The following is a 13,714-nucleotide window of genomic DNA, read 5'->3' on the forward strand; positions in this document are numbered from 1 at the left end:
GGTGGAGGGCGGCAATCTTAGTTAAAAGATGACCCTGAGCAGAGGAGCAGACACGGGTATACTTCGGGAACAATTTGATTCGGGTGGAATATATGGGTGAAATATGAGTGGAAAAGTAGGCTGTAGCTGTGGCTGTGGCTGTGTCCTTGGGCTAAAGAGTGTGGCGCTCATCCTAAGGGTGCTTATCCCGAGTAAAGGAGAAACATGATCACAGTCAGATCTGCAGTGGAGAAAGGATGGGATGGGTGCACTACAGGAGCCTAGAGGCCAGTTGGGAGGCTCAGTGCCCTGGTGGGGGGAGCTGGGCTGGGTTTGGGTGGAAAGGCTTTGATGGCGAGGCCCCAGCCCCTGGTTGTCCCGGCTGCAGATTCGCACAATAGCCAGGCTTTCTTGGGTGCTGAGCAAAAGACTGAATAGGGTCCACCATAGAGCTGGCCTCAAACCTCCCTGCTCTGCCAGCCATGCAGTTGGGTGCCACCTGCTGGTGCCTGGAGCCTTGCACGGGTGAAAGGGGGGGTGGTCCTTTCATTCCAGTTCTTTATCCTGGTGGGATATGCCACCCGTTCCAAGAATAGGCATCTTTTGAGGCTCTAGTACCCAAATATAAATCCCTCCCCTTCTGAAGTTCCGGCGTACATCCCCACCTCACTGCCAGGACGAGCTAAGCCTGAATTCGGCCGGCCAGTCATGGTACAGGAGGATCTCCGAGGATTGGTGCACAGTCTCTAGCAAGATCCTGCATATGGTATCTCCCCGGCACCTTCAGAGTTCCTGGAAGGTGTGACCATTTTTCCATGTCAGTTTGTGTCCTTGGCAATCCTTGGAGAAACTAACAGACCAATAGGGACTCAGCCGTTACGTTTCAGCTGTCTATCAAAGCTGGCTTTCATGGACCCATGCTAGTCACTCTGACTAAAGAACAGACCTGTAGGGCCTTGGAGTTCTCTTAATCTGACTCTCATTTCACAAAGGGTGAAAGTGCAACCTAGGCTAACATGGCACTGACCCAAAGTAAAAAAAAAAAAAAAATCAGGGGTCAAGCCCTGGCGGGTGTAGATCAGTGGTTGGAGCACGAACCTGGGCACCAAAGGGTGTGGGTTCAATTCCTGGTCAAGGGCATGTACCTGGGTTACAGGTTCAATCCCTGTCTCTGTTGGGGCATGTGTGATAGGCAATCAATTGATATGTCTCACCTCTCTCTCTCTTTCTTTCTTCCTCTATTTCTCTCTTCCTCCCTCCTCCCTTCATCCCTTCCACTCTCTCTAAAAAATCAATGGAAAAATATCCTCAAGTGAGGATTAACAACAACAACAAAGAAATTAGGGGTGGAGAGGGAACTAGACCCTACCCAGACCAGGACACTTTCCACCTTGTTTTACTGAGCAAATACAATTGAGACTAACTTTATATTCCTCAAAATAAACGTTCACATAACCTCATAAAGGACCATCATCTCTCCAAGTCTCTGAAAGTCAATCAACGTTTCAAGGATGTTGGGGACCTGGTTGGTGCCCCTAGAGGGAACGGGAAGGTGGGTTTAATGCACTGGGAGCTCGGCCACCTGCCTAGCAGGGTCTGGCCATGTGGGAGGCTGGCTTTTCCTTTCCCAGAGCTTCAGATCAGTGATGAGCGAGTCTTTAATACAAGGAAAGGGACTGAATTGTCTCTGGAACTCTCGTTGGAATCCAGAATAAGGTGGGAGCGAGGACCATGGCTTAGACAGAGTGGGGGTGGGAGGGGTTTCCTGTCTCCTTCCACCAGAACGGCCCCTCCGGGACCCTAGAGTGATATTTGTGCTATTTTCCCACACTCAGATATCACTGACCAGCCTCATAGCGAAGATCCTGAAGTATTCTGACATGGCATCCATCAAAGCCCTTCGGACCCTCCGCGCCCTGCGGCCACTGCGGGCTCTGTCTCGATTTGAAGGCATGCGGGTAAGACCCATCTCCAAATGGCTCTGGTCTGCAACATTCGGTACCGCTTCCCCCCTTATGCCCTCCAGACCACTGACCCTGAGCTCCAGGCCCCACCCCACAGGCCAGCTCCGGGTCCTCCCTTCTGCATGGACACTGGTGCTGCTGCACTTCCCGACTCTCCTCCTAGTTCCCCTTCGGGTCCCTGTGTGAGCCCCTCTTCCCTTCTCACTTGAAACATCACACCTGCCTGGGCTCAGACCTCACTTCTACTGTTACTGATCCTGCTTCATGGCTCCACAGGCATCCCTTACTCACCCTCCACCCTGCCAAGATGTCCTCATTGCCAGAATCTTCGCTACATCCCCAGCTCTTCATCTTTTCAGGACAAATGAGCCTCTCCTCTGACACTCATTTAGATGTAGTGACATCATCAGCTCAGCACCTCCACCACACCCACTAGAATATATCTTCTCTCCAACCCACCACAGTCAGGGGTCTTATGGGTTTTTCCTTTTATCCATCCCTGTCCTTACATATCTCTATCAGCACCCACCTTGCCCTCACTGTTTTCCTCAGGGTGGAGTGCTCACACGCCTGGCCCTTGCTTTAGGGGAGATCGAGGGACTGTTCATTTCCCCCCTCCTCTTCCTCATAATTACAAAGGTCTCCCGGCATAGAAAGTGAGGTTTTGCCTTCTTCCTCCATCTCTGACTCAAAGCAGACATCAGATCTTCAAACACAAAAGCAGACTTTTAAAATTAACTTGTACCTTTTCAAACACTAGGCGCTTATGACTGCAATAGTTTGATATTTATTTTATTTTATCTCCAGGTTGTTAGTTTACAAATAGGCAAAGTTTGTGAATATGGATTTAGGTTGTCATTCATTCTTAACCAAATACCATATACCATTTCATGTGTTGTATTTAAGGGAAATAAAGCAAGTTTCTAGAAATCTGCATGCACTAGCACAACGCATATACTCACACTCCTGAATGAGCATGTGTGTACTTGTAAACTCATCCACCTCCTCAATCTTGAGCGAAGACACTGAAAGCTGCCCTGGATGAAGTTTAGAGAAGGTTTAAACCCACTTCACCTGCTCAGTCTTCTGAGTCTGAATTACTGCACTAATTAACCCATTTCTCTTGCTTCCGAAGGCCACTGGCTCTTGAAGCAGCCTGAGTGAGTATAGAAAGAAGTTGGATCCAGCAAAAAGGGGTGAGGCATTGGTGGGGTTCCAGGTCCTTTTGCATTTCCCCCCAGGTGGTGGTAGATGCCCTGTTGGGAGCCATCCCGTCCATCATGAATGTCCTCTTCGTCTGCCTCATCTTCTGGCTCATCTTCAGCATCATGGGCATGAACTTCTTTTCAGGGATGTTTGGGAGGTGCATCAACATGACCAATAAAGACTTTTCTCTTGTGTCTTCTACTGTTGTGAATAACGAATCTGATTGTAGACTTCAAAACTACACTGGCAAACTCTTTTGGGTCAACATGAAGGTCAACTTTGATAATGTTGCAATGGGTTACCTCGCGCTTCTGCAGGTGGTGAGTTCTGAAATCAACCATGTATTTTCCTTTGGCCTCTCTTTAAAGTGGAGGGATGGGAATCTTTCAGAAGATGCTATGTAGGGGAGAGCACTCAGTTTGAGCTGAGGTCATTCCTACAGGCTACACCATGAGGCTAGAGGGCCTTACCAATGAGTATGATCTCCCAGAGGTACAATTAGACCAGTGCGAGCTAATAGGCTAGAATAAAGGATAAACTTGTCATGGCATTGTATCAGGTAATGAGTTAGAATTTACAACTTGTACAAAATAAACATAGTATAGCCACATGTTCAGTCTTCTGAAAATTATCCCCTAGAGCAGTGGTTCTCAACCTGTGGGTCGCGACCCCTTTGGCGGTCGAACGACCCTTTCACAGGAGTCGCCTAAGACCATCCTGCATATCAGATATTTACATTACGATTCATAACAGTAGCAACATTACAGTTATGAAGTAGCAACGAACATAATTTTATGGTTGGGTCACAACATGAGGAACTGTATTTAAAGGGCCAGAAGGTTGAGAACCACTGCCCTAGAGGATAATAGATTATGTTCTAGGTCTACTGTAGTGATAGATAATGCTGGTGATGATGATAATCAACCACATTCATACTTCAATTCATTCATTCTTCATCACTTGTCTTCATCCATCTACTTGTTCGTTCAGTACTCCGTCCATTCAAGTGTTAATGTAATTGCTTATACATTTGTCATGCAGTTACCCACAAGTTCTTGCATGCATCATATGTTCATGCATTCATTTGACAAAAATCCCCGAATAGCTATGGTGTGCCAGGCATTGTGCTCTACCCTGGGAGATAGAGACATGTCAGAACTGGCTCCAGGGGGACCAATAATGCTCAATGAGAAAAACAAGTAAGCGAATCAAAACAAAGCCCAGTGTAGATGCATGGGCAGAGACTGAGTAGCCACTGCTCTTTGTTTCCAGGCAACCTTTAAAGGCTGGATGGACATCATGTATGCGGCTGTCGATGCCCGAGGGGTAAGTCTTGCCCACTGCCTTCCCGTCCATTTGCCCTACGTGCCTCCCCCACCCCCACCCCCCGCACCGCCATCAGTCTATTTGAACTGGAGTGAAGACGGTGGCCTTGGTACCAGAAGAGGTGACCACTCAGCACCCTAGCACTGTTCCTCTCTGGAGCAGTGTCCAGCTGGCTCACTGTTGGCTATTTAAGCCAACCTAGCCTGTTCTCCTTCCGTGCAAATGCCCTGGGCTTCTGAAACTCTTCCCTTGCATGAGGAAAATGCAGATAAAGAACTGAGTGTGAGGGCATTCCCTGGCAGGAGCAGGAGCAGAGGCAGTGGCTAGAACCAAGGGATGAGATAGAATTTCAGCGTCTACCATGGCAGCCAGATGGAGAGAATGATGCTGTTGAGGAAAGACCATTCCCACGGTGGCAGACATTGCAGGTGCCCTGCCCCATCCTCTCAGCCCAGCTCTGAGTTCCCAGGCATTCTGTGTTTCTGATTCTCTGAGACTTGACTTTCTTCAGGGCTTCAGACCTTGCTCAGTAGCCTCTCCCCCAAGGGTAAGGGATTTAACATCCCTGGGGGCAACTCTCACAGATAGTTTGGGGAGTCCGTAGATAAATGCTCTAGCTTCCCTGTCCCTTGGAGGTCAAGTCCTGAGCCTGTTCTACAGGGTTCCATAGAGGGCCCCAGAGGATAGAGTGCCAGTTGCCCATGGCAATGGCTTTCTTCCCAGCATCCCCTTCTTTGCTTTTCTCCTGTTCCTGCTTACCCTCCCCCTCCCTCACTCCTGCTTCCTGGATCGCCTCCCAAATAAACCACCTGCACCCAGGTCCATGTCTCAGGGTTGGCTTTTGGGGTGAACACAAACTAAGACACCCCCTCGTCCCCATGCCCTACTTTGTCTGCTCACAGGTGAACTTGCAGCCCAAATGGGAGAACAATGTGTACATGTACTTGTACTTCGTCATCTTCATCATTTTCGGTGGCTTCTTCACACTCAATCTTTTCGTTGGGGTCATAATTGACAACTTCAATCAACAGAAAAAAAAGATAAGTGGGGTTCCAGTGTTTCTGCGGTAACAGCCAATCTTATACTTCTTGTCCCCTGGCCTCGTGACTAACGCCAACACTACTCATAGCCCTTCATGCCTGACGGGGAGCCCAGTTTTGACCTTTAACACCAACACTGACCTTTGTCCCCTGGTGGCTGCCCTCACCTCTGTTCGGTGTCTGGGCTGCTGCTGAAAGAGTTGTATTTCTCTGTATCAGCATTGCCTCCCAATCTTGCCTGGGGTCCCCATCTTCTCTCCCAGAGTGCCATGGTCCTCCTAGTTCAGTAGTTCTCAACCTTCCTAATGCCGTGACCCTTTAATACAGTTCCTCATGTTGTGGTGACCCCCAATTTCATTGTTACAAATTGAACATAATTAAAGCATAGTGATTAATCACAAAAACAATCTGTAATTATATATGTGTTTTCCAATGGTCTTAGGCGACCCCTGTGAAAGGGTCATTCGACCCCCAAAGGGGTCGCGACCCACAGGTTGAGAACCGCTGTCCTAGTTGAACCAAGTGTGTTGGGTGTGTCCTAGGTGACCCCTTGGGGAGTAGCAACAGGGAAAGAAAGGGCTCCAGCACTTGCTGCCTCTGTCTGGAGCCCTGGCATCCAGAGCTCTGAGTTGGGATGCCTCTGGAAGGGCCAGAGCCCAGTGTTGGCAGAATCCCAACCTTCCTCAGGCTGGGGAAGAAGACCTTCGCCTCCATGGGTGCTGACTTCAGTAAACAGGAACCCAGTCTCAGACAACCTGTTCTATATTTATTTATCCTCACCCAAGGATATTTTTCCTTTGATTTTTTTTTTTAGAGAGAGTAGAAAGGAAGGAAGGTGGAAGGGAGAGAGAAAGAGAGAAACATTGATGTGAGAGAGACATATCAATTGGTTGCCTACCACACGTGCCCTGACTGGGTCAGGAGTTGAACCCATCACCCTTCAGTGTCTCCATTCTAACCACTTAGCAACACTAGTCAGGGCCACAGATTTTTCTGAAATCTCCTTTCAAATGCCACAGATCTCAGTCCCTTTCCCCAGCATGTGCAGTTACTAATTTATACAAACATGCTATTGAAATGGGAGGCTTTAAAATCATGTCATGAAGTGAAAGGTGAGGGGTTGAATGTAGGAAGTTCAAAGGGTCCCTAAAAAAAACTAACATCCAATCCTAAGGGAGGAAGGCATCGTCAGTGGGGAAATTTCTAGCACTCTAACAGCAGGGAGCAGTGTTACTGGCAGGGCCTTCAGAGAACCAGTCAAGGGTTCTCCAAAGACCCTTGGATAAAGCAATAACTCTCCAGGAAGGGGTTGAGGGGCTGGGTCCCAGGTCTTTGTTCCAGAAATCCCTGAGGTAAGCTCTTGCCCCTGGCCAAGATAAGTTTCTAGAAACCAATGGATCTTATTGGAATGAGCAGGCTGGATTCTAGGCTCAGATTTGAACCAACCCATATCTTCCCCTTGGGTCCTAGTCCCAAACTCTCCCCACCTTTGTCCATGTGGCATCTCTGGGTCCCTGTAGGCGAGAAACAGGACACTCCTTGATCCTGGCTTTGGCATGTCTTTCTGCAGAAAGGGGAGAAAGTTGAGATGTGTTTCCCCTACGGCATGATTTTGATAACCCTGGGGACTCCTACTGATTTAATAACAGTGGTGTGTGTTATCCTCTCCTGCACTTAGGGGGCCAGGACATCTTCATGACAGAGGAGCAGAAGAAGTACTACAACGCCATGAAGAAGCTGGGCTCCAAGAAGCCCCAGAAGCCTATCCCCCGGCCCCTGGTGAGTCCCAGAGCTTTCCTCTACCAGTGTGTCTATGAATCCAACCTGACAGCCTATGCTTGTGCTGGGTAGGGGCTGGGCAGTGCCCTCTGTGGAGGAGGAGATATGGGTTGAGTTCAGGGATGAGGGTAATAAGCATTCTCGGGTCCAAGGAAAGAGACATCTAAAAGAAGCAACTCTGATCTTAAAGAGTGAACATATCTTCTACAGTTACTCCAGATAGAACTGTTTAGGGAAGTACTGAGTTCCACAACAGTTTTAGGGTTCAAGTACAGGATTGAGAGCTGATTAGGCTAAGTGATAAGAAGGATGGTTAGAGCCCTGAGATGAAACATTGTGTGAGTATGCATTATGATCTACGTTGCAATGGATCTCTAGCCTTACCCTACATTTCCCCCCATTCCTGCAGCTAGAAAGAGGGGAGATGGCCAAAACCCAACCCTCTCTGGATCCTGGATTGACCAAGATCATGGTCAGGTGGCACAATAGAAATAAAAAAAGTATCCCACTCTAGTATTTAAAGATTGACCAAAACTTAGGGCCATCCTCCACTTTGATTCCTTTATTCACAAAGATCCTAAGAGGCATGCCCTTTTATTCTCCTGTTAAATGCAGCACCCAAACCGTACATGATACCTACCATCTAAGTTTTTCTCAGGCCTCTGCCAAAAGGTGGAAAGCATCAGCCCTGTGGCTGGCCCCTGATGGAAGTGGAGCAACAGGTTTGGGAGTGGGGATGTTACTATGCTGGAAATATACAGCTGAACCTCTTCAAAGAATTTCTGAGCCATCTATTCCAGTGAATAGAATCGGCATCCTGTCCCTTTATATAACCTTTCTGTGGTTAAGATGCAACATTTATGAAGAAAACTACAAGCACTGTCCATGGCAAAATCCCATTAGCCATTCCCCAAACAAGGGCAGAGCTTAAGGACCTTCAACAAAGAGACAGGACTTTCCCTAAATGAATTAGAAAGACCCACATTAGAATTTCTAAAGCAAGGCATGGGATTTGCATAAATTACTAAAATATCCATGAATACAGAGTCTTAAAAACATTTACAGGAGGAAAAAAGTGTTATGACCTTTGGCATACTTTACTTGGAACCAGTGGTCATAAATTTCTTACTATTCTCAGTTCTGATAAGAAATGTTACAATGGGTAGTGATAGGATGTCAGAGGCAGAAGTTTCCTCCCAAATCCCCATAAGATCAAGATAACTGGGCGTGAGTGAGCATGGGTGAACCTGAGGGAGAGTCCTTCAAGTTCACTGAGTATCCCTCTGTCAACCAGTCCGATGGGCAGGAACAGGCTCAAAATTGGAATATATAAGTGAAAGGCTGAGCCCAGCCAATCAGAGTCAAGTCAGGGGCTACAGTTGGAGGATGCTCAGACTTCCTGAGAAATAAGCAACTGAGTCCATTCTGGCCTTTACTGATGTCTGGACTGTTGTTGACTCCATGTTTGAACCAGACACCGAGGCGTTCTATGCGAGGGACAACCCTTGGTAAAAAATCAAAATGGTTTCTGAAACCTCCCCCTACAAACTACTCAATTTCTCTATAATATCTCAGCTTCTCCCCTCGCATCAACCAATCCCACGGGCCACCATAGCTTCCTCCTCTGAAGGAAGACAATCTCCCTGCGACAGGGTGGGCTGCATTTCAAAAAGGAACTGTGGAGAGGACACTAGGAACTAACGTTGGAATGCCAGGCACTACAATAGAGGTGGAGGTTGATGGTTGGGCAGGAAGACCTGCAACAAAATCACCATTTTCCTAACTAAGGCACCACCAAGAGCCTCCAAGACTGGCACTGGGAGGAGGTTCTTCACATAGATAATGGAAGCGAGACCATAGACCAACTGTGTTCCTAAGATTCATCATCCCTTAGGATGGGGAGGGGGGCAGGCAATAATCACTATCAATACTATACTACTTTAGTCGGGGAGCATGGCTCTCTCCTTCATATTCTGGTCCAAGAATGGCAAACACTTTTTCCTTTGTTCCCTTCAGCATAACTGAGGCAAGGCTGGGACATTCAAACAAGACTGAAGTATTAGGGATGCTGCAGGGCCCAAGTAGCAACTGCAGCCAAGGCCCATCCCAGCTCCTGGCTGGCATCCATATGGCAGACAACATCTTGGCATCCACCACCCAGTGGCACAAGTCTGATTAACTGTCCTCCTCAAAGTCCAGAGCTAAGAAAGAAACCCAAAGAAAAAGAGAAATTTCCTCTGCCATATAAGATCCACCTTCTCAGGGCCCGTTTTCTTTTCACATGACCATTGGCACTAGAATGTTCACCTTCTTCCCTTAGGAGTCCCAACAGGCCAAGCTGGTCAGATAAGCAGGGCATTGGCACAGAAGTTCTGACCCCCAGTTGCATGGATGCCATGTCATAACACAGCCAACCTGGATGACGTAGGGACCTCCAACACATGCACATACATAGCGCTTATCACCTCTAGTGAAGCCCAGGTTCTATCTAAACCTTATGCTACATCCATAACAAAGATTAAGATTTCCATGAGACTAAGAAATTTTATTCTATAACATTCTTTACTATAGAAGTCACTAAAAGCAGGTTTTATGTACTCCACTTTATGGGAAAATAATAGGCTCTATAATAGCACATTATCAGTCACCCACTTCATCATCTCTGACAGCACTAAGGGCTGCAAAGGTGTGATCACTGCCCACAAGCTAAGCCAAGAGCAGCCAGCCAGCTGCTGCGTCCCCAGCGTCTGAATATACAGGGCAAACTCAATGCCTGGAACTTAGCAATGTTGTCACCTGTTCTGTTTCATTTGAAGTCATGTGGCTGTGAATGGGCTCTGTTTTTTCACCATTTTCAGTGATGGAAACTATTATTGGCTCAGCAATACCCCTCCCACTCCAGAAAAGACGTGAGTGGGCAATTATGCCGGAACCATGCCCACTTGAGTCTGATTCTTTGCTCTAACCACATAAGGTAGCAGCAACTCATCCCCACTATGAAGGAGAACGTAGGAACCAGCCTCTGTCACAACCCTTCTCCCCTCTGATTGCTTTGCAGCTCCTGGGAGTTCCTGGTGAGACTCCTAACAGCTTCCTCTCTTCCTCCCTCACTCATGCGGAGCCTTGCACATAGTACACATTTATTAAGTTCCTGTTGTGCAGAAGTAAATTTAATCAAACCCTAGTGGATTGGCTTTATGGTTTTTTTAAGGTATGGGTAACAAAGCTGTCTATTCTGTCATCCATTCATTCACCTGTTTATTGAGCACCTATTGTGTGCCAGGCACTATACAGATACTGGGGTAGAGCAGTAAGCAAGATAGACAAAGTTCCTGCCCTCACAGAGATTACAGTCCAGTGACTCAAGAAAATAATTAGCAAAAACCACATATATGTTAATTCACAGGTTTGAGAGATTAACAAGAGAGAAAGAATGGGTTGAAAAGCAAAGGGTGCCTAGAACTGAGCCTTGAGGAACTCTCACATCTAAAGGTTGGGTAAAGAAGACTCAAAAAGGTATAGCCAGGAAGTTAAGAAAAGAACCAGGAAAGTAAGGCATGATGAAAACCAAAAAAGGAGAGTTTCAAGATGGATGGGGTTGGTAATCAATGCCAAACAAGTGTCCATGGAGTTAGCATTATGGAGGTCACTGGTGATCTTAGCAAAAACCATTTCAGTGGCAGGATGGGGACAAAAGCTATGTTGGAGTGGATTGAGGAATGAATGGAAAAGAAACAGTGCTTGCGCATAACTCTTTCAAGAAATTTTGCTGTGAAAGTGGAGAGACAATAGGGTGGGAGTTGGGGAAGATGTGAGGTTCAGGAAGTTTTTTCTATAAATTATGAAAAACTAGGTCATTAGATAGTTAGCTACGGAACTAAGACATAATAGCCAAGAGTGGCCAAGTATGGCTAAGAGCCTCAGTCATCAGTGACACACATTTTAAGAAGGAAGGACTTTACAAGACATGAGAATAAAGGTCTGGAATTGACAGAGAGGAACAAGAAGGATCTTGGGCCTGCCTCCTAGCCCTGGAGTTCATGGGGTGGGGAGGAAGTATCAGCCCTAAGTAAGAGGAGATGTTTGTAGATCAAGGCAGGTGAACTCAGGAGAAGGTCAGGAGTGGAGAATGGAGTTCAGATCAAGGAGTCCCAGAAAATTACAAAGTTAACAGCACAGGAAAGTCTAGAAAAGTCAAGGGATTAATGCCAAGAGAGTGCCATGCTAGGAACTTTCTTAAAATGCCATAAAAACAGCCAAATAGAAATGACTTCTTTGCTATCCAGAACATTCTGCCTCTTTCCAAGAGTGCAAACAATCAAGACTTGACTCCATGCTTTGTCCCTGCATTGGCTTAGACATCTGCACAGCCCCAGGAATAAAGAGAGCATTTGCAGGAAGAAGTTGCACCATCACACTAACTTCACCCTTGAATCAATAATTTTGCAAGCAGTTCTTGAACTCTTGCTATGTGCAGGGCACTACAGGAACACGAAGTTAAATAAGACATGGCTCCTATATTTAAAAGCTCATTGTCTAGTAGAGAAGAGCAGCATACATGAAATGCTAGAACTCAAGACTGACCGTAAAGGATCAGTGGGAACCCAAAGAAGGGGCAATGTAGTGCGATATGATAAAGGAAAACTCCCTGGAAGAAGTGAGGCTTAAGAGACATAGATCACTCAAGACTATTGGGATTTAGATACCAAGAGACAGGGTGGAAGGGCATTGCAAATGGAGGGGGGAGCATGGACAAGGACAAAGTACCTGGTGACTTCATGGGGCCAGGAGAGGTGATGAGGACTTGAATTGAGGCAATGAAGTAGGATCAACTAAGAGTGATTTATTGGACAGGATTTGGCTTCTGATTGGATGTGGAGTGTGAGGGAGACAAAAGAGACAGACTTTGACACCCTGTCTATGGAGAACACAGGCCTCCAAATGCCTGATTGATGTTGGCCAAAAGGCCCTGACGTGCCATCTCTTGTTTCTGCAGAACAAGTACCAGGGCTTTGTCTTTGACATCGTGACCAGACAGACTTTTGACATCAGCATCATGGTCCTCATCTGCCTCAACATGCTCACCATGATGGTGGAGACAGATAATCAGAGTGAGGAAAAGACGAAAATCCTTAACAAAATCAACCAGTTCTTTGTGGCTGTCTTCACCGGAGAGTGTGTCCTGAAGATGTTCGCTTTGAGGCAATACTTCTTCCTGAACGGCTGGAATGTGTTTGACTTCATCGTCGTGGTCCTTTCCATCGGGAGTAAGTAGGCATCACACATGGTGGGGAAGCCCAGCCTCTGCTTGGGGTTGGTTTGGCTCTTCTTTCAAAACCAGGGAGACAACAAACAGACTTTTTAAACACGTTATACATTAGAGGAGCCCAGTGTTTGCTTCCTTCCAAGCACAGCAGATTTAAAATGCCCCTGAGCCTCTCAGTCAAATGCAGAGGTTTCATTGACCTTCTCCATGCTGTCATGAAGTGTCTTTAGGCACCTGCTGTGTATACAACCATCACCAGAATTTTGGAGGCTGATGGGGAACAATCGCTCCTCCAGAGAACCTCAGATGATGGAGTTTCCAGTGGGCCTTATTTTTATGATCTTCAAATCAGAGAGTGGGTGGTATGATGTGAAGTGAGTCCTTCTGAAAAAGGAGGTGGATTGCCAACTGAATGAAGAAAATCTGGGAAGAGATTGTTGAAAAGGAGATTCTTAAGTCAAGAGTCTGGAATTAAATATCTGTATAACTCTCCTCTTAAGGAATATGAGTGATAGAAAAGTCAAGGGATCAATGCCAAGAGATCAATGCTATTATGGTCTAGTCTGGGTGTTGTTGAATGATGGGCCCAGGATTTTGGGGCCAAAGTTGTTCAGAGAAAATGAGTAGAGTCAGAGGCTAAAGTGGAGAAGGGAGCCACCATAATTGACCAAATTATGTGTTTGCTGCGTTCTGAGCCCTAGGCTGGGCGCTGTGAAACTTCACAGTTGCCATGTGAAAGCAGTGTCATTATTCTCATTATTCTTATTTTATACATTTAAAATTGAGCCCCAGAGATTAGGAAAGTTATGCAAAGTTATACAATTTGTAAAGGGTGGAGCTGAAATTAGACAGGCTAATGTTCTAATGAACTAGCAGTCTCCCACCAACAACTGAGAAACTGTCCCTGGCCTTCTTGTGGTTTAGCCAAAGTTTGGCCTTATAAAAGCCAAATCCCAGCACACCAGCTTTACTTTGCATTATAAATACATCCTGACCTGCTAACTTTTCATATCAGGGCATAACTGTAGATTTAACTTTCCATTGGTTTCCAATCAAAAGCTAATAGCATCTAAGCACGCCTTGCCAACACTTCATCAATCTCCCTACCTGGTGCTGAAATACAGCCTTGGGTTGTGTTTAGTCGTTTGGTGGTG

The 13,714-nt window shown here is 46.5% G+C and overlaps 1 protein-coding gene across 1 annotated transcript in view; it reads left to right on the forward strand.

Annotated features, from left to right (window-relative positions):
- The window catches only part of SCN10A (sodium channel, voltage gated, type X alpha subunit), a 100,657-nt gene that overhangs the window by 83,549 nt on the left and 3,394 nt on the right, over positions 1-13,714 (forward strand). The window contains exons 22-27 of the mRNA XM_014534926.1: positions 1,815-1,937; positions 3,185-3,469; positions 4,422-4,475; positions 5,378-5,515; positions 7,190-7,294; positions 12,291-12,561. Of these exons, the coding sequence (XP_014390412.1) occupies positions 1,815-1,937; positions 3,185-3,469; positions 4,422-4,475; positions 5,378-5,515; positions 7,190-7,294; positions 12,291-12,561 (976 nt within the window). The remainder of the gene's footprint in view (positions 1-1,814; positions 1,938-3,184; positions 3,470-4,421; positions 4,476-5,377; positions 5,516-7,189; positions 7,295-12,290; positions 12,562-13,714) is intronic.

This window comes from Myotis brandtii, unplaced genomic scaffold, assembly GCF_000412655.1.
Source record: "Myotis brandtii unplaced genomic scaffold, ASM41265v1 scaffold134, whole genome shotgun sequence".
Classification (NCBI taxonomy): domain Eukaryota; kingdom Metazoa; phylum Chordata; class Mammalia; order Chiroptera; family Vespertilionidae; genus Myotis; species Myotis brandtii.